Consider the following 23752-nt stretch of genomic DNA (forward strand, 5'->3'; position numbering starts at 1 on the left):
AGTTGATTATGCTATTACCAATAAAAACTAGGTCAATCGAATATAGAGAATTGATTTTTCATTTACGAAAGAGTACCAGAAGGCGTGTAATATTAATGAAACATTTAGAAAAACAATAAAATAAGACCTTTACCTACGCTTACATACTAGTTACGCTTACTAATGCATGACTTTAGGCTTTAACCTTTTTTTGGTTTTGTTCTAATATATAAAAAATAAATCAATGGCGCTACAACCGTTTTAGGTCTGGGCCTCAGATTTTTGTATTTGTTTCATGATCATTTGTAAATCGAATACGGCAAATAGGTGATCAGCCTTCTGTGCCTGACACACGCCGTCAACTTTTTTTGGGTCTAAGGCAAGCCGGTTTCCTCACGATGTTTTCCTTCACCGTTTGAGATAATGTTCTAATATATACGTGTTGCATTATTGCGAAGGTTTTAATATAAACATGATATTATTTCTTATCCAAATAAATACACTACTTACTCGTTTTGTCTTACGATAGAAACATCGATATCATTGAATTTACTACATCTAAAAACCAAAGTATATTTTTAAATAAGAATTTGCTCTGAGATATAACTTTAAAATTATCGTCCATCAATCCGTGCGTCTACTCGATCTAAAAAGCTCCCATTTTAAACAAGATTGCAGCTTGTTATAGAACTAAATAAACTTCTACAAGATTGTGGTTCTATTTCCTAGCTCTCAATTTCAAGAGTCGTTATCTGACGTCGATACAAATAACTTGACTGATGGCATAATTAAGTCTTCCAATAAAGAAGTAAAAGTTGTAAATCTTTACAAAGAATCCTATTTATCTTTCATACTCTGTTCGAAGTAATTAATTCTTTACTAAATTACAAAGCTGAGGTATACATTACATTGGACCAATTCGTTGTTGGAATAACTTCGTTTGCATTTCTTTCTATTCAAAGTCAGTCAAATCATTAATTAATTTCTATTATACCTTATTATTAAAAACGCACTTCAAACGAAAGTCAATATTACAAGATAAAATTATATGAAAAAAATTATCTAGTTGTCTAGTTTCATATGGAGTAGAATGGACAAGAAACTCCATACTTATTCTTTCAAAATAGTTTTTACAATATATTGTATATATTGCTTCGATAATTATATAATGTATGAAGACCATGTACTTAGAACAAAAAAAAGTAAAATTGGTGCATGGTGTTAGAAAAAAAAATCTGATAACTAAATTGTTATGTAGATACACAACGCTCACATATTACAACTTTAAACATTTTACGTTATTCTAATTCTATTAAAAAAAATAACATACAGTCACATTTGTCGCTCAAATAATAACGAAATGAAATACGAAAATTGGAACCAAATTCGTATGACTACAGAAGTATTCTGCCCATATAATTTTACCAGCTTACTGTCTCAACGTACAACATTATTATAATTTAACGCCGCTATAACTGTGGGCTACAACGAACTCTCATATTGTATCTTCTATCTAACTAACAAGCCAGCGGTGCTCCAGTGTCTAGGCCTCAGGGTGCCTGATCGTTAGGAGGTGACATCGAACAACATTACTATTCGTGCCGTTTTCGCTAACCGTTTTCGCTGCGGGCCCGAATAGAGAATCTCGAAAAGAGCACATATGACAATGTATGGAAATAATTAATGAACTGCATAGATTAATAGACATTTTTAATTGTCCGTTGAGTGAGCTGACTAAAGGTCTGCTTCATGTCACTTCCTTTTAAGGTAATTTTTAAATCTAGTACTTTTTTCTGTTGTGTTTTTTTATTATATGGGTATGTATTTATGTTGTGATACATAAAATTAACTATATTCTTGAGATAAAATGTTATCCACATTAAACTAGACTAGTTACTTATTGACACGGTAACTCTGTAGCATGCTAAATTATTCCCAGAACCAAGCCAAAATTGTAAGACTATAATTAGAGTCTAGAAGCTGTTATTTACCTCATTATCTTACTACTAAGTGCTAGTTTAATGTATATGTATATTATGTATACATAATATACTGTACATTTGAGCCATTGGAGACTAAGCCATTACTATAAGCCGTAAATAGCTATTAATTTTAAAATTTAAAAAAAAACGAATAGTTCAACTGTCAAGTTATGAAGTATCGAAGTGGTTGCCGCTATATATATTTATTCTTGTATTTCATTATATACCTTAAAGACCTCCCTGGTAGCAGAGAAAGGCAGCACTGCAAGGCCAACCAATAAGTCGGCTACTGCCAGCGATACGATGAAAAGATTTGTGACACTGCGCAACTTTGACGAGCAAAGGACCGCAGCTATTACCAAGCAGTTTCCTGAAAAATCGAGAATAAATATTTATTGTAATTTTATGTTAATAATAATAATTTAATCCACTTATTGGATTATTTAGGGCTTAGATCAAAAGTGGATCTAGAATTTGAGTCAGTTATTACATAAGCTAGAAGCATACCTTTTTTCACCCAGATTTGGGTGTCTCTCCTATTTTACTTAAATTAGAGACCTATATTATACCGCACATAATGTTTCATTTCAAAGTTTGCGCTATCAATTAAAAAATTATACAGTTAGTATTATCTTTTGTTAACATAGCTTTTACACATTAAGAAAACACTTTTAAAACGGATTGAAGCTATGTGCTGTTCCAAGAATACTGGCGCTCCGAACTATGTCCTTTTTTGGAGCTAATCGTACACAGTTGGGGATGATGTTGTGGTCTCTGCATCTTTTAAGAAAATTTATGGATGCTAGGAGACGAGATGCCTTTGTTTTCTTCATAGCTTCAATCCGTTTAAAAAGTGTTTTTTAAATTATACAGTTCTGTCCAGGCCCTTTGAGGTTATTCATTATCAATGGCTGTACGGCCTCTTATGGACCTGAGCCTCCTCCATCCCACCAACGCAGCCTCGGTCTACCGGGGTTTCTCTTGCCACAGACTGGTTGTTCTTTGAGGTAATTAGCGCAAGAAATGTGCTACCATATTTGTAATAATGTACGTACATGTTTTCTAATACATACCAGTGATATTTTATGTTGATTTGACGTTATAATTTCATAAATAATAATAACATTCAAAACAAAGTCCTCTTGAAAACTGTCTGAGTGCAAAAACAACAGATACTAGGCTCCATTATTACGCTTTAAATAAAATAGAAATAGGCTGTTTAAAGACGAACGTGCGTTACGTGATATTTTTATTTTACTCAGGGTGAGATTTAGAAAAGAGATCTTACTATGACTACTGAATGTCACAATTTAATACATTTTTCACGTACGGTTTATAATGGTTGGCAGACCTACCGCTAGGCCTAGTTTTTCTACTTATAATGTTTTTGCTAACATAAAAATAAAGAATGTAGTTTTAACGTTATATATGATATTTATTATTTCAGATGACGCAAAGAGGGCCGAAAGACTTGGAGCGAGGTGATATACATGGCTCAAGACCGACCGCGACGGAGACCCTCAGCCCTATCTATGGGCTTTAGTTAGTAAGGCATATTTATCACTGCAATGTTATTGTTTCGTAATATGAATTACTTAAAAGAAACTAGCCTGGTAGAAGGGTTATACATACCTATTATGCATAAACATACTATGCGTACAAATTAGAAAAGATAATATTTATTTGATACTTGTTGTACATAGAAAGACTGTGTCCAGTTCCATATTGTTAGCTTCTAATATTTATTTAATTAAATTATAAACATTTATGAAACATATTCTTAAGAATCTTGCTACAAGTGCATATGTGCAATCATTTGACTCGTTCGGTTGTTGACGAATTGTTACGAATTGACTCGACCATCTCCCCGAAGTGGGATGGTCTAGTCGGAGTAGGACAGTTGTGATTATAAAAGAGGTTGTGACACATGCGCTCGGGCTATTTCAAGTTTGAAGTTATACAGTTAACGTAAAATCAGTGAAGTAAATTATAGTGAATAAAGTCATCATTGAAGTGTTTAATTTCCTAGTCTAAGAACTAGATCAACTACCGCTAACAATATATAGGCTATATTCGCTAGCATATCATGTTACCGTCTCGTCGTAAGTATAGCACGCCCTATTTCCTCAATCAAAGCAATAACTCTAACATCAGTTTAACAAAATATTTACAAATTTGGATAAAGACACTTTTAATATTTTTCTAAAATCATGGTAGACAAACTGCCCCTTGGGCTTTCATGTTACAGACTTACATTCATTATGTGGCTCCCTTAGAAGTCTACTAAAGCGCGGTCTTTGTGATTTGATGTTAGCGTATCTTATTATCTTAGGCGAGGTAGGCTGGGGTTAACTTTCTAAAATAGAAACGTCAAATTGCATCGAAATTGTATAATCAAAACGCCCATAGTGATGTAAATGAATCGACCGCGCGTTCCGTTTGATGATGACAAGTCAACAGCACTTAGTGAAATTAAAGAAACGCGACATGAAAGACACTATTATTTGTTATATTTTCGGAAGTAAGTTTAATTGTAGGTACTCTGTAATTCAGACGAGACTTCGAAGCTAATATCAATTCGTTTACATGTCAATGTGGCATCAAACGTTGGTTAACAAGAATCCTTATTGAAAATAAGCCTCACATAAGCCATTACTGGTTGAAGAAAAAAGTGCGTTTCAGAAGTGCTGTCCAAACAAAACATTTTGATTACTTCGCTTTGTTGTATCCCCTTTTGTTGAATTTAATTACAGTTTGGATGAATGTAAAGTAGGTTTTAATTATATATGTACTTGTGGAGTTATTTATGAAAATGTTTAGGGTGTTCGTTTACTAAGGGGAATGCCCTTGTTACTTCGACATAAATGGAAGTGTTAAAAAACTGACTGAAAATCAAATGCAAGTTTATGAATGTTATTGTTCATGTTAGTTTTGTTATTATAATAATCGATACTTAGTGTGGGCTACGTAAAATTGGGATAGATGAGAGAATAAATGTAATAATAATAGCTATGTGGTGCTAGAACAAGTAAAATTAGTTTTAGGTGTACATAGATCTGGATAATTCATTCCCTTTTTATGCTTGAAAGTATACTAAGTATAAGTAAATAATTCTACACAATGACAGGATTTAGTAATCTATAAGCAAAGTTTCATAATCTCTTTATAACATACGCTTTAAATAGTAGTAAAGAATCTTAATTTTCAAAGAAATCATCCTCCGTGTAGTTTTTGCGCTTACATTTTCAAGGTATTTAAAATATTCGCTTTGTATAAAAGATCCCGAGAGCTTTAAGTTAAAGTTCCTAGCTGCAAAATTATTCTATAAGGGATTTCACTCGTAACACAGTAAATATTTATATGGATAATAATTAAAGATCATTTTTTTATCATATTTAAACAAAATATATTTTTCTTCCTTGAGCGCCTAGAATAAAATTATATTAATAATGAATAAACACATTTTAATTGTTTCATGCCTTACGAGATTTGGTTCCCAGCTCTTCCATAATAGACTTAATTCCATAATTTTGTTTTTATTACAATTTTTTTAACGTAATGCTAGTTACTCGCCGCGTAACACGCGTGATTGTGCATTTTAGAGTATGAGTGAGTGTAATGTGTATGAATGTGTAACTACATGTTAGAGTCTCAGTAGCATTGCCAACTCTGCATAAGATGTATTCAGAAACCAGTTTTTTTTTAATTGTGGTCGGTAATCGATTAGATATTAAGCAACCTAATTAATTTATTGTAGATGTAGTGTGCCTGCATATATCGTCACTGGTTACTACGTACAAACTGGTTTAATATTACTTAATCTGAGTTAACTTTACTATATGAGTAATAATAATAAAACAATTTAATTCCTGCGGCGGAGTTGAGCCTAGCTTATACGTCAATCAACATTGTTTTCTCATAACTAATAAATCCAGAAAAATAAAGCCATTTATCAACAACCTTTTTCGTGCGTCGAATAAACAAAAACCCATCTATATATAACCAGAACAAACAGAAAAAGGTTTTGGAGCTATGGATCGCAATTTTACGCGTCACCTGTCGCACGATTTTATTGCTGATTTTTACGAAACTATGTGACAAGAAAGAGAAATTAAAGATATTTCAATCATATGTACGTTTTTGTTTTCTGAAAAATTACATACGCAATTACCTCAATTAAACGTTCCAGTTTATGTATCCAGAACGTATAACAAATGTAGATTGTAGAACCTATATAATTCTAATAAAAATATAAGCAAGATATTATTTCTTCATTGCATTACAATATAAAAAATGAACATAATAAAATTAAAAGGAGGGCAACTGGCGGCCTTATCGATTTCGAGCGATCTCTTCCAGGCAACCACTGTGAGAAAAAAAATGTGTTAAATTAGATAAGGAAGGCAGGAAGTGCTAAAATACATATTACACATAGTTGTTGAGAGAAAACTAAACAGGAACAACAACAAAAAAACAAACTTAAACTAAAAAAAAGAAGGAAACATGAAAAACAAAAAGAAACACTTTGCACATGAATCACGATAATTTAAGATCAGTCTCACGTCAGTTAGTACTTAGTAAGAAAGATAGGGATACGATGTGGTAATGTTTGTACAAAAGAAATTTAAAGGAAGATAAAGAAGGAGCTAAGCGAATAAGGGAAGTGAATTCCATAGCATAACTGTAGAGACCAAAAAGGATTCGCCAAGAAAGGAGGCGGGATGAGATGGGATTTCAAGGATATAGTTTTCGGAAGAGCTTAAGCTATAGTTGTGAGCTCCCTAATTTGAAGTCATTATTGAGATAGGAAGTAGATTAAGGGTTGAATTTTTGTAAAATTTAATGTAAATTAATCAATAAAGCTTTTTATTTGACGAAATATGACTCAAAACTTAGCGATTTAAAAGAGCGGAGAGTTTCTTGCCAGTTCTTCTTGCCCTCTCTACGCCCTTGACTTGTGAACTGGTTGTAAATGTAAATTTAAATTAACTTCTTTTCTATTGACATTCATAGGTGTACTTGGCTACCTATGAATAAAGTTATTTTGAGTTGAGTTAAATTAAAAATTAGGTCATATCTGTATAAGTTTTTTCATAAGCGTAAACACAATAACAAACGTTCTTAAACAGTACGACTAAATTATTTCTTATGAATTGTCGTAAAAAGTATTATAGTATTAGAAAAGCCGCAGCCGAGTTGCAAAGGAATTTCCATAAATATACGTGGGTAGTTGAAAAGTTTGTAAGAGTGGCCCGGAAAACTTGAATTTACCGACTCTACCAAAGTTTATGATTTATAACTCCTGATATTATGATATTAGAAGTAGCTTCGGAATTTGAGATTTCTAACTTTGTAAAGACTTTAGAAGTACATAAGAGATTTGAATCTATTTATTGAGTGTTCTGAGAAAATTGTAATTCAAAGAAAATAAATTAATAATTGTATTTTTTTAAATGTTTATATTATTTATTGTTTATGTTGTGTTTGCGTTGTCTAGAAGAAACTGCTTTTACAGTAAGACCGCCCTTTTACGTCTTTTGTCTTCATTTATTTGATCTTATATTTTCTTAGTTTGTATTATTGTAATGTAAATTAAGTGATTTTATTATTAAATAGGTACCGTAATTTTGCCGGCATTTTCTTATTATAATAAAGTTTCGATTCAGGTTTGCAAGCCGAGCTCGATTTACGATTAAAAATATATCGTAGTTTATTTGGTCAAACAAAAACTAAAAAAGACCGTGTCTACCCCATCAGACACAACTATAATTCCATATACGTATCTTCAAAAACAACTCCGAAATTATAGTAACATTTTCCATATTTCCTCCCGATATTCTACGTCTACATTGTATGTATAAAAACTACGCTCAGGCACAAGCAGTAATGTAATTTGCTAATGGTTCTCTCACTTTCGAATAAATGAATATGCTTAGAATAGCTTTGATTTAAACGCCCACTCGGCGATTGGCGTTTAGTTCAAAGCTTTAAAGTGTTTTATAAAAATAGAATAATGTTTTCAATGGTTGCTTACTAAAAATTTGCGACTTCTTGTGTGAGGTACTAACGAAAACATATACACAACATTGTTATATATTTTTATAGGCCAGCATATGCTTAATTACTATCAGATCCAGAATGACAACATCAAGAGTTCTACGCTACTGGTTTTTGCTTCAGAAAACAAAGGGCAGAATTTGATGTAGAAATAGTAATTGAAGCTACTATTTCTAATACAAAAATCATATTTTATTAGTTAAAAAATATAACTCTTTATAAATAAAAACATAAAATAATATTGCATTGCATATTGTATGATATAATACTTTCTAGTAATTTATGTATTTAATTTGATTTGAAGTGGCAAAGTACATTTGAAAGTGCTCGTTCAGTTTACTTTATTGAACGTTGGCAGAAATTGAATTAGTCGTAACTAATTGTTTTTTGAATGCCCTAGAGAAATATCCTATAGTGTTTTAAATGTAGCATTTTTCATTTAATCACGATACTGGGTATTTAAAAAAATATTGGAAAGCAAATCAAGCAAAGTGTTTTTATAGAAAATAAAATAATATTATAGCAAAAATAATATGAACATAAATAGGAAAATATTATGAAGAATGTTGTGGTTATGTTACGGGACTCATGTTAACTATGACAAGTGGTTGAAGGAGAATGAGGATACAGAATCCACGCTTATCTTGTGTACGTTATAATAAATCACATGTGATAATCATAGACACAAAATGATGATCTAATTTGGATACTTGTTATCTAAAAAGGATGGACATCAGTGATTTAAAAAAAAATATACTTCATCAGATTAAAACGCATGTCCAAATTTTACAATCAGATCCTGATTTTGTTTTTCACTAAATTCAATTGTGAAACTGATTATATAATGAAAGATCGATATGGTTTTAGTTTATGTATGATTGTACATTGAACTCAACCTTCTTTATCGGATATAAAATTGAATTCATTACAATGTAACACGTTTCGAGTGCGATTCAGTATTCGTGATCAGAGACAGTTGAGATCCCTCGTAACTTGCAATAGGGAGCCTTATGGAATTTAGGCGTTTACCTGTGATAACAAGGACATCTATCAGAGCGAGGACAGCAAGGCTTGCAACGCTGGTGGGCTCGTCCCAGCGTACGTCATCGAGCAGCGCCGCGCAAGCGGTCACGTTTAGTGAGCGCATGTTACGCGCAGGGCACGTAACGCGCGCGCGCCGCGCATCGCCCAGTCTTCGTTACGTTGCCTTCATTTTGTTCAGCACCTGTTGACAAGTATAAAGAATACTTCACTTTATTGGAATATTTTGTTATACAAGCGTGATTGTCAATATGGACGAAGATACAACCCGAGAGTGTTGCCAAGAGACGGTGCTCTCTTCAGAATTTTATCTAGCATTATTTATGAGCAGTTATTTCTTTTATTTAGCCTCAGTCTAAATAAAATCTATAATTTAATCCGCGGAACAACAATGCACTGTATATAAAGCAAATTCTATCAATTCTATGTACTTTTAAAATAGTAGAAAAAGTAATGTTTTTTATCCTGATTCGTTGTATTGTATTCATTATATTAATGGAATACGTTTTATCTATGCTGCCAGAAGTCAGAGCCATTGTGTGGTTTCTAGTAATGATTAAGTCAGGCGCACTGTGCGGTCAATCCAATTTTGAAATGGTTTTACAATCATTGTTATCAGGCACCTACTAGATAACTTTATTACTGGGCTACATAAATTAGATATTTTACTTGGAACCATCATTATTCAAATAGAAAAGAGTGCTCGTATTGGAAAAAGTAGAAATAATCATACAAATAGAATACGTAGCTATACATTAGGCTCTCAGAAACTATCGTATGCATCACCAGCGGGCAGTGAATGAAGCTTATCAGAGCCGGCACTCGGACGATTGGAGACCAGGTTTGCCGATACCGCTGGATTGACATAGTTGAATAGGCCCTGCTGAAAGCTAATTATTAGAAGGTAGCTTAGGATTGGCCGGCAAATTCTCGTTTCGGAAGCAAAGTCACTTTTTGGTCGCAGAAAATGATATAAAATTTGTACCGTGACACGCATTGACCACGACTTTAGGCATTAGTTGTAAATAATTTAATTAACTTGGGTTTAAAGACTTTATTTAAAAAATGTCTTCAAGCTAATATATAATCACCCATAGGCTAGATTAATCACATTTAACAGCGTGGTAATTAACTTCATAATCCAACAATAAAATAAACCGATAAACATGTGTTGTACGAACAATAAACATTTGTCTTGTATGCAAGATCCGTTAATTAAGGGGAAGTTATATTCAGAGCCCTTGGGACCTATTCAAACAACACATTTAGCTGTTCTTTGCTATAATAATTCAGAGTGGATGACACGTTTATGAATTAGAGAACTATGTGGTTTGTACAGCTTGCTGTATAAATACTTGGTATTTGCTAACTAATACGCAAACGGAATTAGTTATTTTAGTTAGGTTAGGTTTCTAAAGTATTCAAATTTTTTGAGAAACCTAACTATTTCCGATAGATACATATGCCAGTATTTTTTATTTCTGTCTTGGGTTGGGTTGCCTATGAAAGAAAATAAAACAAATGAAAGTTTACGAGATATTATGTATATTAAATATATGTAATTATGTATGTAATTATAAATATGGGGATATATGATACTTTATTATTATGTATTAAGGATCATTATCATAAACAAACTATTATGTATGTATTTTAATTTGTATATATATATTAGCTAAAAGCTCTATAGAAAGCTGCAGTAGTAACCATTTTAAAATAGTGACTATTATTAAATAAGGTGGATTAATGGAATTGATGAAAAAATAGTCCATTTATTTAGTTACACTGAGACCGAACTAACGCGAGTAGTATACCTAGTCAAACCGTAAGTTCTTTTCAGCTATTAAATTAAAATTAAATCAATGGCACTACAACCTTTTTAGGTTCTGGGGGTCAGATTTCTGTATCTGTTTCATAAGCATTTTTTAATGTATTAGGCAAGTGATTAAGTTATCAGCCTTCTGAGCCTGACGCACGCCGTCGACTTTTTGGTCTAAGGCAAGCCGGTTTCCTCACGATGTTTTCCATCACCGCTCGAGCGAATGCCAAATAGAAAGAAGTCCATTGGTGCACAGCTGGAGTCGAACCTACGACCTCAGGTATGAGAGTCGCACGCTGAAGTCACTAGGCCAGTACTGCAGCAGCTCCTTTTAAAAGTGAAGTTTACATTCCTTTTTCACAAAAAAATTAGTTTTGTGACTCCTTGATAAGACACGCCCACCAAGCTACCTTGTACCTTTTCAACCCATTGGACAGCTTCTTTATAACTATATCATTTTGCTTATTGTCGTGTTCTTTAATCGTAAAAAAAGGATATTTCTGTGTTTTTCACTTGTGTACCGTGACAGAACGCGTTTTGAACGATTCACTCTCTTTAATAGTAAAGATTGATTTAGGGCATGTCCCGTATATCGACGCTAAGCACGAGCTTCTGGTCTAGCTTTATAATAGGCGACAGAGTGAAGATTACCGCTAGGGTAATCTTCATTTCTCGCGATAAGATTTCCTTCCTTATGGGGTTTCGACGAATTCTGGCTTAACAGCCTTTGTACTCGTAGTTCTAACGGCTGATACCAAGCTTTTGAAGTATCTGGAATATGATCGACGGCTCCATACACACTTTGTAATTTGATAATGAACACGAAAAATATGACAAAAACAATATAGGCCAGACTAGTTATTTTAACAAAGGTGCATTTTTTATTTAGCCTAGTTCCCTAAATAACAGTATAAAGTTAATTTCAATAAATAAAAAATGTAAAACAAAAGCTGAATTGGGCTTGGCGGAATCACAAGTCAATTTTGTATCAAATGAAATCAAACAAAATATGTGAATGGCGGACTCACTGGAGCGTCGCGTCTATTAACTGCGGCTTTAATTGAAAACTCCATACACCCATTATGCCGGCCTTCGCCTTAATAGGATGACATTTGGGAATTGGGATTTTTTTATTATGCTAATAATTTTTACGCAAATAAAGCAAACATTGGAATCGTGTTAAAATGTAGCACTTCAAACCATTAATCAATCAAGACGTGTATTTAACAAATTTTCGGAAACAAGTCATTTACTTAAAAGAGTTCTCAAATCTAACTATAATGTATTTAAAATAAAAAGTATTTATCTTATTCATTTCTTTATTTATTTATTTAGCAAACAAAATAGATATATCTCTATATAAAGAATTAAAAAAATAACTTATAACTACTAATTTCACTGATAAAAATAAGATACAAAGCAAAACATGACAGCAGAACGGTAGCAAAGTAGACAATACAACACTAAATGTATAAATCAGGACAACGACAAACATACTAGTTGATATAATAAAGAAGAAAGATACAATACTTAGGACAATAATAGTTGCTTTGACTTTTTCTTAAATGAGGCAGTAGAGGAGTGTGAAAGAAGGTCGATATTAGTGGCAGAATTCAACGTAGAACATTATCGTAAATTTAAATCAATTCCAACGGGTGACACGTGTTTTACAAATAGCACGTGATTATTCGAGACAGACATAATTTTCATTTAATGATAGTGTGATTAAGAAACGTATTACAACCGTGTAAAATTATTTTTTTAGAGATTCATCACATTATACTTAATAATATACTAAAAAAGCTAATTAATTACTTCGAAACTTACCCAAAATTTAATGAAATTGAAATAACATTACGTATTCAAATGCTATTATGTTTTAGAACGAATTGAAATTATATTCACATGTATTTATAATGGTTCATATATTACTTGTCGGTAATAAGATGGAACTGAGTTTGTTTTTGTGTGCGTGAACATATCCTCTTCCCGGAGATAGCAATGGGGATTTCATTAGCAATTTTTATTATTAAAACTTCGTTACATAAAAAGCACAGGTAAACAGATAACATAACTTATTAGGAATGCATCGGTAGCGATCCATATCCAGGCAATCCTACTAAGGAAAAAAGTGAATATAATATTCACTTTAGAAGCAGAAGTGCATAATTGAACTAGAATACTATACTAATTTTTAAAAAAAACTTATAGCTTATCTAAATTTATAGGTGTTTCACGTTGTAATAAAATTCGGGCTTTAGTGGTACTTTATATGTTTTGGCATTTTTAACTGTCGAGTATCTTACATTTTAAAATTAAAATACTCCAAGGATACCAAATAATGCTCTAAATTGTATTTAACATCTACAGGAGATGCATACTACGTTTACGATAAATCAGAATGTAAAGCAGTAAATTGTTGTTAATTCAAAATGTATCGATTTATTAGAACAATTGTCAAAGCGAAATTGTATGAAAGCGTAGTTATCGTTTATGTAGAACCTATCGCGTGTTCAACTATTCAAGCATGGTATAGGATGTGAATCTAGGCTGTTAGACACGAACTTATTTCAGAAGCTTTGAAACTATGTGTTTGATTTTTTCAGAGGAATTATAGTATTTAGTTTTTGACGTGAAATATATTAAGGAGTCGAAACTTAGCACTAAGAAACAAATTATACAATTTTGACATACGGGAGTCATAGTTCGCACCAAATCCTGTTTCTGAGTGTCACCCTAAGAGCTACAATCATTACGCCTTGCTCATGTGACAAAAACATTGCATATAAAACATAGATATACTCTTATGGCACTTACACCAGAAATTTATAATTTTCAGGCAAAACCCGCGAGCTAAATCTAGTAAATCATTATGGTGTTTCATCCCTAACTTATAACGGCTAACGATTCCCCTCACAAAACACCCAAATTGCTTTGCCAAGTTTTTTCCTTTTTATGATATTTCTGACCTATTTCGATTTGAATATAATTCTTAGCTACAAAAACGCAAATCACGTAATTTAATATTCCTAATAAATATTAAAATAATAACAGCTATAAAAAAGTGTTTCTATATTACAAGATGTTTTACAAAATTAAAAGGAGTTTATTTAAAATAGTATTAACAATCCTAAAATTGTATTATTATTGTGTTGTAAATAAGCTTGTCACATTACACCAATAACAGTTTCAGGTATTCCATAACTATTAGCTGACATTGGCACTCCCTAGCAAAAAGCCATATTGACGTCAACTAATGACAGAACCTATTTATATAATATCTACGTTTATTTCCTTGAAACGAGGCTTTGGTTCCAGGATAGAAGCACTTTAACTTAAAAATATATACATATTGAAGTAAGAAGGATGCAGACGTAAATGATAATTTTCGTTTCATAGTAACGTGTTTCCAAATGATCGCGATACTCACTTTTACACAAGATATTTAGTGCCTATGCGCATTGGTACAGTTCAAAATTACAATTGTGTCATGTATTGCTGAACTTTCAGTCTTTGTGTAGTATACATAAGATCTAGTACTAATGTAGTATAATGAAAAATAGTGTTTTAACACTAAACCACTGGCATTACAACCTTTAAAGGTCTGGTCTTTAAACCTCAGATTTTTTGTATCTGTGGTCTTCGGTGATTGTTTTGTTCTTTCAATTGGGCAACTATTTGATGGGCCAACTATCGAATCTATGCCATCGATTTTTGTATTTGAGACATTCCGGTTTCCCTGCTATGTGGAAAAACCGTACGCTTCTTTTAACGGAATCTCGCTGTTGGCCTGTAGGGCCTTTACACCCCAGTTCGGGCTGTTTTGGCGAGCTTAGCTCGGGCTGAATGGGCGGTTTACCCGCGACTTCTTCGGCGTCTCTTGCGAGACTCGAACATCGGCTTGGGCCGTCACGGGGTGGTTCAATCGTCTGAAGGGCGAGACGGAAGCTCACTGGAGTGCGAAGTATTTAGCGAAGGTCCTCACCTTCCCCGGTGAAGGCGGTTTTTTACCCTAAGCTGTTTTTGGCTATTATTATTATTGACAGCGGCTTTTCTTTTGTAATTAGCTATCGTGATTGAATCGTCCGGATCCGATAGAACATGTTGGGGCCTCTTTCGGGCCTTTTTGTCGGGAAGGGGTTTATAGTTGATGATTTTCCGCACCAGTGGGTGGGATGGTGTTAAGGTTTGGTGAAGTGGCGTGTGGACGCCAACTTTATCAATTGTACATGGTAGGGAGAAAACACTGTACGGGCGACTGTTAAATGCGCACATAGAAAGTCCACACAAGTCCACAGCCAGGGTTCGAACACTGCTTCATATTACAATAAACTGATGTTCCGTGGTTTTGTATGTTTCAATATTTCACTCAATTATCATAAGAAATGTATTATTTAGAAAAATAATCCTGCATAATTGGAAAATGCAATAAGAATTCGCACACCGTTGGTTCACTGGAACTGGATATATGGAACATTTATTTCAGAAGGTGACCCAGTTATGATAACACACGCTAGTAATGTAATAAAAATTTGAAAGCTTGAACTAATATGATAATACTTTTAAAACAGCTTTAATGGGACAATTCAAGCAAATAACGCATTTAATTGTAGTGGGTCAGAAGTTAGAATTGCGTGCTCTCAACGTTAACAGGCATGCTATTGTGTTGTGGAAGTGGGCTGGACAGTGGCACAGTAACATTAGTAACAGTATCTGTACCAATACAGCTTTACCTTAACTAATGTCAATATTAAATTAGATGACATAGGGACCTCTCTAGTGAGAGTTAGCCATTGGAGAATTACTTATGTATACTACAATTACGTGTGGAGATTAGAGTACAACCATCTACTATCTAACTATCTATAATCTACTATCACGACATTTTTGGTGAATCTGGAGGATCCAGTCACATTAACCAATAACAGATTAAAAGCCAGACGCGCGGCAAATCAGGTTAGGGCAAAAAATCGCATTCACCGGGGAAGACGAGGTTCCTTACTTCGTATTTTGCTCAATCCAGTAGTGAGTCACACTCACTTCCGTGCTGCAATTCTGGCCAACAGCGAGATTCCAGTAAGAATCTTATATTACATTTCATTATTAAATTTGCGACTAATACCACCACAAAACACTAACCTTCAGTGTAATGAAAGGTTAAATTCAAACGGTTTTAAACGCGTCTTAAAACAACTTATTGTTATCTTAGCAACAATATTTTTTTTACTGTACTGGCAACATTGAAATTGTTTAAAATAAATAATTTATATACAACTGCTCATATATATTCTGTGCCATGGACAATAGTCTCATTTTATAAGAAACTTTGCATTCGTAAATAAAGGTTCGAATGGACTGCCTGAAGCCTTTAAATAAACATTCAGTGAAATGCTTTACGAAATAGAGTACTAATGGAATAACAAAAACAAACTTGAAACTATGTATATATTGGGAAAAGCCTTAAAATTTGTACGAGCTTTTTCGTTGTAATTTTTTTTCGTAGACTTAAATGAATGAGACTGAATTTCAAAGTATGAAATGGTGTTTTTTTCGGTTAGCAATTGGATTGATTCGCGCGACACTTGTTAAAACTTAATCTTCAAAGATATTAATTAAACGGAAAGTGCTATTTTATTCAAAATTCCTGCAATGAATAAGATATTCATTTGGATTAGGTTATATTAAATTTTCCTTCACAAATTCCGTTAATTTAGAACAAAATTAATTACCATAAAGAGGTTATAGAGATTCAAACTTAAATAATATACGATATATATATGCGGTTTAAAATAAATGCTACAATGCATATGTCGCAGCTGACTAGCTTAATTAGCCGTTCAATTAACAGCCTAGCCTTTTAACTAAACGGCGCCGTTAACTAAGTTTAACGGCTAGGCTGTTAAACTTAGCTGCGACACAAAAAGATAAACATTTCCGCCAACATTTTAGTTGACTCTGTACATGCACCGGAAGCGCTTAAGGATTTTTTTTAAACTTTTATCAACGGTTTACTATACTTTACTATTCTTAGTAGAGTATTTTCATTATCTGTGGCACTCCTTGATAAAAACAAACTTTTTAATTAGAGCCCGTAGTTTCTGATAAACATATGAATTTTCAGCTTTATAATATGAGTATAGATATAAATCCTAGTTATAAATCTACCAAGAAACATTCGCTGCATTTCTTTCTTTATCTTCTGTAGGACACAGTTCATGATTTGTGTTCAAAGGTAACTGAAACTGTTTATATGTTTGAGTATATTTAATTATTTATTTATTCATACTTCGTTACCTTATACAAAAACATACATATAAAAAACAGGTTACAAAATTGACTAGGCAACGGGCAGCCTTTTCGCTAACAAGCGATTTCTTCCAGGAAACCTTAATATGGACCAATAAAACAGAAACACTTATGGAGGGTAAAGTACAACAAGTGCATAATTAATTTAAAAAAGAACACAAAATAATATGTAACAATGACTAGAATAATGTAAAATCTAAAGAAAAATTACTAAATAAATAATAACAGTAAAAAAGCAACAAAAATGTAAAAGCTAATCCAAGGGTAAATTGAGTCGCAAATACCTATTTATAAGTAGCTAATTACGAGGCAGAAGAAAAATGATCAAAAAGAAGATTTTTAAATAAATTTAAAGACTAAGCTCGAGACTGATATCAATGCTTAAGGAATTCCATAGCACGATACTTTGCATAGTAACGGATGAGTGATTTTAGTTTTATGAGTAGGAGTTTCAAGAATTAGATTGTCTAGGGAACGCAAATCAAAACCACCGCTAGAGAGGAACATACAATTTTGCTTTAAGTGACTGGGAGTTTTAGGATTAAAAAGAACATTATATAGACGTTGTGTATGTAAAAATGTGTATCTTACGCCGCAATCCAATGGGTATCCAATTAAGCTTTCTTCGGAACTACGAAATATGGTTAAATTTACGAAGTCCAAATATGAATCTGATGCAAAAATTTATAAGCGCTCTAAGTTATCAAGCTGCAACTCAATTAAATCTGGATAACACACATCAGCGTAATCAAGAATATAAAGTAGAAGAGAATGAGTAAGAGAAATTTTAGTAGAGATAGGCAAAAATTGCGTGATCTATTAAGTGTATCAGAAGAAGAAAAGATCCTCCTGCCCAGTTCGTTAATTTGGGGCTGCCAAGACAGGGTGGAATCTAAAGTAATGCAGAGGTAAAAAATACTGTACAGCTTGCCAGTTAGTGGACTGTGGAATGTGTGTTTAATCTTTATATGTATTGAATGTCAGGAGTATCTGTATAGTATATGCAATGTATGTATGAGCAAGCTTCACTAGATAACTAAATATATGAGAGGGTGGGATGTTAGAATCTAACAGCCCTACGGATCACTAATCCCTACAGATGTACCCTAACACATAGATAGTGAATATTTAAATAAGTACAGGATGTCTGCACCAAGAGACCTAAGGTAACATATGGAGCCATACGGGTGGGGTCAAAGGTTCGAGGTGGTGGAATCCCACCAATCAATCGAACCAAAAAACCGAGATAATTATCTCAAAGCAATCGGGCAGGCTCACCGCGATAATTAAGGGTTGAAGTAGTCTTCGCCACTCTGAGAGGAAGCGAGAAATGAATAATACTATTTAGTCCATTCAACAACTTGTTGTATTTTTCCTGACATTAAAAAAGAAGTACATAAGACGTTATCTTATTAAATGTCATAATGTTAATGGTGATGATAATATGTTTACCGTTTAATTTTAGGCCAAGAGTTCTGTCCTACATAATCAGAAATTCCATTATCTCCACCGTCATTTTATAATAAAAATTTCAAGTGTTATTTATGAGTGATACTTTGTAAAAGAATTTTCATGTAAAATAAAATTGTTTTGTACCTAAGACATTATTCGTTTTTGTTATAATGAGGGTTGTAACGAGGGTCCAGCGGCAAAAAATGCTTAGAGGATGTCCACTTTACGTGCTAGATTTATAACTAGCATATATAAAGCGTCTTAAAACATAGAATGTTCTCGAATTTCTTTCCCACTCGTTTTCTCTCAGAATACGATTAAAACAAAAGAAGATCGGAATAATGCGCGCGTTAGTGCGTTCTACGTTTGTTTTATTGATAATTTTTAGGCACATGCGTTTTTTGTCTCTAAAATTTACAGGTGACCTCATAATGTTTAATTTTTTGATCACAGCAGCATGTGCTAATTGCGCACATAAGAAGAAAAAAGAAATCCACAGCCGTTATTCGAACGAATGACCTGTTGTAGGTGCTCACTACGTTGTATTTCAATTCTTATAAAGTGACGCTTTAAATTCAATATTTATTCTGAAACTTCAAAAGTACGTTTACAAGGTAATTAATATTCAATATGAAATGTTCTCTGTTTTAAACTAATTTCAAAGAAATAATCACATCCGTAAAGGATTTATTTATTTTTGTATTTTTTAACAATGCATTACATGTTTCATACAATAAAATACTTATTTTTTAAAGCCACGGCAGCATTGGAATACTTGGCGTTGATAAATGCAATACCATTCAGTGCCGTGATCATTTGGAGAGAAAGGCTAAATTAGCCTCCAAATAGCTTGGTGAGCACAGTAAGGCAAGGCGGTACTTCACTCCGGGCCAGCGCTTGCAACTGTATAAAGCGCAAATTCCGTCCCACATGAAGTACTGTTCTCACCTCTGGGCGGGAGCTCCCCAGTAACCCAGTACCAGCTCCTTCCTCTTTACCGTATTCAACGAAGAGCGGTTCGAATAGTTGACGACCAATCCCCCTCTGACTGGCTTGATCCCTTGGCGTTGATTATGAGATGTGGGGCCACTCTGCATCTTCTAGAGCATTTAGGTTCAGAGGAGTAGTTTCGATTAATTCCTGCAGGTGAGTTTCATCATCGGACGTCGAGGCAGAACACGAAATTCCACCCGTATCACTTCGACGTCCGTCCACAACTGAGTGTTTTTAAGGCAGTTTTTGCCGTGCACCAAAACTATGTGGAACCAGCTGCCCACTAAAGTATTTTCGAACCAATTCAAGAAAACAGTCCTTCAAGAAAAGAGCGTACAAAGTCTTAAAAGGCAGGCAAATTACTCGGCCTTTGACATTGTGAGTATCCATAGGCTGCTGGGCGGTATCACTTAGCATCAGGTGAGCCCTTTGCCCCCTGTTCTATAAAAAAAAATACAAATACATTTAGATAACATATATTAATATGCCTTTTCGCTAACAAGCGATCTCTTCTACGCAATTCTAGTAAGAAAACAAGAAATACTAACGGTAAACCGCAAAAATGTATAACTGTATTACTAAAATTATATAGCAAAGTAAAAACTAAAAGCTAATCTTAAAAGTGAATAACGATTCTAGGCTGCTTACTTGCTTCATATAAAAAAGTTACCCAGCTCTTTTTGAAAGTGGCACAGCTCAGCCGCGAGCAAATAAATGATGTGGTCGATGATATTAGAGCCGGTGGAGTGTGAAATAGCTTGCCTACTAACACGTAGCGAGCAAATAGAATTTAACCTTACTTTACGTTTCTTTGAACCTTGGACACAGAAAGAATGTATCTGTAATATTGAAAAGAATTTTCATGAAAAACTTATTGCAAATTTATATGAACAATACCTACTAGTCCTCCCATAAGCGTTCGTTGTAATATATATCCATTACGAGATGACGGTGACTTAAACAAATGTTTTTCATATACCTCTTTAAATCCTCAAAGTCCGATATGCACTGATTTTTAGTATCTACCAAAGATAGACTGTCAATTCTTAGTTGTTTTTGAACTAGAACCAAATAGTTTCAATTATTATTAGTGTCAATAAACTGGAGTCGGTTCAGTATCAGGTTAATAATAATAATAGAAAACTTAGGACTGAATTTTTTACCCTTTTTTTCACTTTTTCTTACCTTGCTATCATACTTCCTATTTTTCATTCTTATCGTGTCAATAAACATCAATGTATGGTGCCGCGCACAGCTGATAGACGTCAAGATAGATAGAAATTTCTCAATTCAATTCAAGCAGTGGGTAATACCTAGCTAGCATAATTCGTAGTTCAGTCATATTCTTATTCGTAATTTAATGGATATATACGCAGTTACAGTTGATTACTACTTAATGTGGGTCACTTATTTATGTACTTTCTTCTCTCATTTAACCTAGCTTTCAGGATAATTTAATGCTTACTTAGAATAATCAACCATAATAAAAATAAAATAAACCAGTGGCGCTACAACCTTTTAAGGCCTCAGTTTTATGTATCTGTCTCATGATCATTTGTCAATCTAATAGACAGGTAGATGAACAGCCTTCCATGCCTGACACACGCCGTCCACTTTTTGGGTCTAAGGCAAGCCAGTTTCCTCACGATGTTTGCATACACCGTTATTGCATACACATACAAAGAAAGTCCTTTGTTGAACATCTTCGTAATCGAACTTACGACTTCACGAATGAGATACTGATGCCAACACAAACCGACATTCCTCATGTTTTATTTACATCTCCCTGAAACGAAGTACTTGCTCTGAACGTAAATTTACAGTACAAATACTTCTTAAAAGCTTTAAGGTCTTCTTATCACAACACACACAGAAGCACCTCCTAGCTTTTTAAAAACAATTCAATTAGTATTGGGGTATATACTAAGTCTGGCCATAAATTCTGTTATCGTTTGTTAAATATGTATCAAAATACTACTACTAGCGACATCTAGTTATAAAGAAACAACTACTTTGCATGATCAATGATCTAATAATATAATTCGGCATTACAAAGGACGGATTGCCTTTCGGCGCGGCAATGACGGCGATGGGAATATTCTTTCAAATTATTTGTTCAAAAATGAATGTCAATCTCTTGTACTAGATCGGTAGAGTCGAATGGCCACTGACACGAGACATATCTTTTTAGTAAATGTTTTTAAGAAAGAAAGAAATAATATTTACCTGTAGAATATAGAGACCTGTTTTATTTTTAATAACGATTAGAAACTGATATAAAGAGTTTCTATTTTCATCAACTAGTAGATACTGTGATCTACCTGTTGCTTACATTTCATTATCATTGTATATAGGAAATTCATAATTCTGCTAGTAAAATACGTACAATTTGCAGGATGTAAAAATCAAAATTTTTCATAATAATTACTGCCGCATGCTTATGTTATCTCAATCACAATAAGAGTTAGATTTTTGAATATCAATAGTCAACAAAAATAACTCTGCTAAAGCGAATATTTTGTTCTGAAAATGCTTCCAAAAAATATGACAAATATTGTAACTGGTAACTTGATAAGCCATATCAGATTTTCTTTTATTCTGCAAATTCTCGTGTTGTGTTATTGGTTTAGTTCGGCTTTTATGTGTTACGATATTTATACCACCCCGGTATAATATCAAACTCATGTAACGATAATGTAACGTGACTTTTGTATAATTTGTCAATATTTAGAAAAGCAATAATTGTAGTATCTTCTTCAGTCATTTCGGAAGGTCGTGTCAGTGGCGCCGCGCAACTTCCTCCACGCCCTGTCTTCGGCAAGCCTCTGCGCATGGGTGATGGTAAGCCCTGTAATGACATTTACCTACTTGATCATTCCAGCGGATAGGGGATCGGCCTCGAGGTCTGGTGCCCTCCTCGGATCTCTGCGTGTTACATGTCCAAAAAACTCTGGATGTGTTGGTAACAAAGTATCGAAAGATTTTTTACTTGTAACCATCTTAGTATCTAGTAGTATATTTCTCTGTAATATTCGCCTCCGTGGTACACATACAACTCGGAGATTTTAAGTTTGTTTCCTAGCAAAACAAATCATACACATTACTTGAATAATAATCCAATGGAGCTACAACCCATTACTAGTATTTCAGATTTCTGTTTCATTAAACTTCTTTATCATCTAATACGATGCGTCATCTAATTTAAATGTCTAAGATGTTCTTCTTGATATAAATCAAGTGTTCAACCGGTGTTCGAACGCATGACATTATCGTTGGGGGCCACATCCTAATTCACTAGGATTATACTTAATAAAAAGGGACAGCCGGGTTGATGTTTCGACTCTGGGTGAAAATTCAACATTTACCACTGAAGATACTCAAAGGAAAAAGCAGGAATAAAAGAGATATTTTTAACATGGGCGGCGGTATCACTTAACATTAGGTGAGCCTCCTGCCCGTTTGCCCCCTATTTTATAAAAAAAAGATATTTTTAACAGACCTATCTAACATTTTTATTGCAGTATTAGAATCGATTATAATTAAACTAGACTGGAAAAGACAAGGCTTGTACATCGATGTCAAATATTTGAACCGTCTAAGATTTGTAGACGACTTAGTATTGCTATCAGAAACAAACAACCAAATACAAAATATGATAGAAACCTTATACAAGGCTAGCATACAAGTAGGTTTGCAAATGAATATAACGAAAACAAAAGCCATGACCAACTACATAAGATCTACTTTAAAAATTGGGAATGACGAGTTAGAATATGTTGCAAATTATATCTATTGGATTTATTAGCGACAGAAAAGATCAAGAAATAGAGAGAAGAGTTAGAAGTACGTGGAATAAATATTAGAATTGTTAATAAATATTTAAGAGTGATAAGGCTGTATTGCTTAAGAAGAGAGTTATGGACTCATGTCTTATTCATTGTCTGACATATGCATGTCAAACACGGAAATTTATAAATAAAACAAAAAACAATATAAATACATGTCAAAGAGGCATGGAAAGAAGCATGCTAAACAATAAAAAGGTAGACAAGATAAGACACGTAAAAATAAGATCAGAGACCAAAGCAATTGATTCTCTAAGCCACGCCAAAAAACTGAAGTG

At 33.5% G+C, this 23752-nt stretch overlaps 1 protein-coding gene across 1 annotated transcript in view; it reads right to left on the reverse strand.

Moving 5' to 3' along the window:
- Positions 1–23752, reverse strand: part of LOC123720159 (octopamine receptor Oamb) — a 67623-nt gene that overhangs the window by 10906 nt on the left and 32965 nt on the right. Inside the window, exons 2-3 of the mRNA XM_045676677.1 lie at positions 9048–9243; positions 2189–2331 (exon numbers count right to left, since the gene is read on the reverse strand). Coding sequence (XP_045532633.1) covers positions 2189–2331; positions 9048–9165 — 261 coding nt within the window. The 5' untranslated portion in view covers positions 9166–9243. The remainder of the gene's footprint in view (positions 1–2188; positions 2332–9047; positions 9244–23752) is intronic.

Source organism: Pieris brassicae, chromosome 2, assembly GCF_905147105.1.
Source record: "Pieris brassicae chromosome 2, ilPieBrab1.1, whole genome shotgun sequence".
Taxonomy (NCBI): domain Eukaryota; kingdom Metazoa; phylum Arthropoda; class Insecta; order Lepidoptera; family Pieridae; genus Pieris; species Pieris brassicae.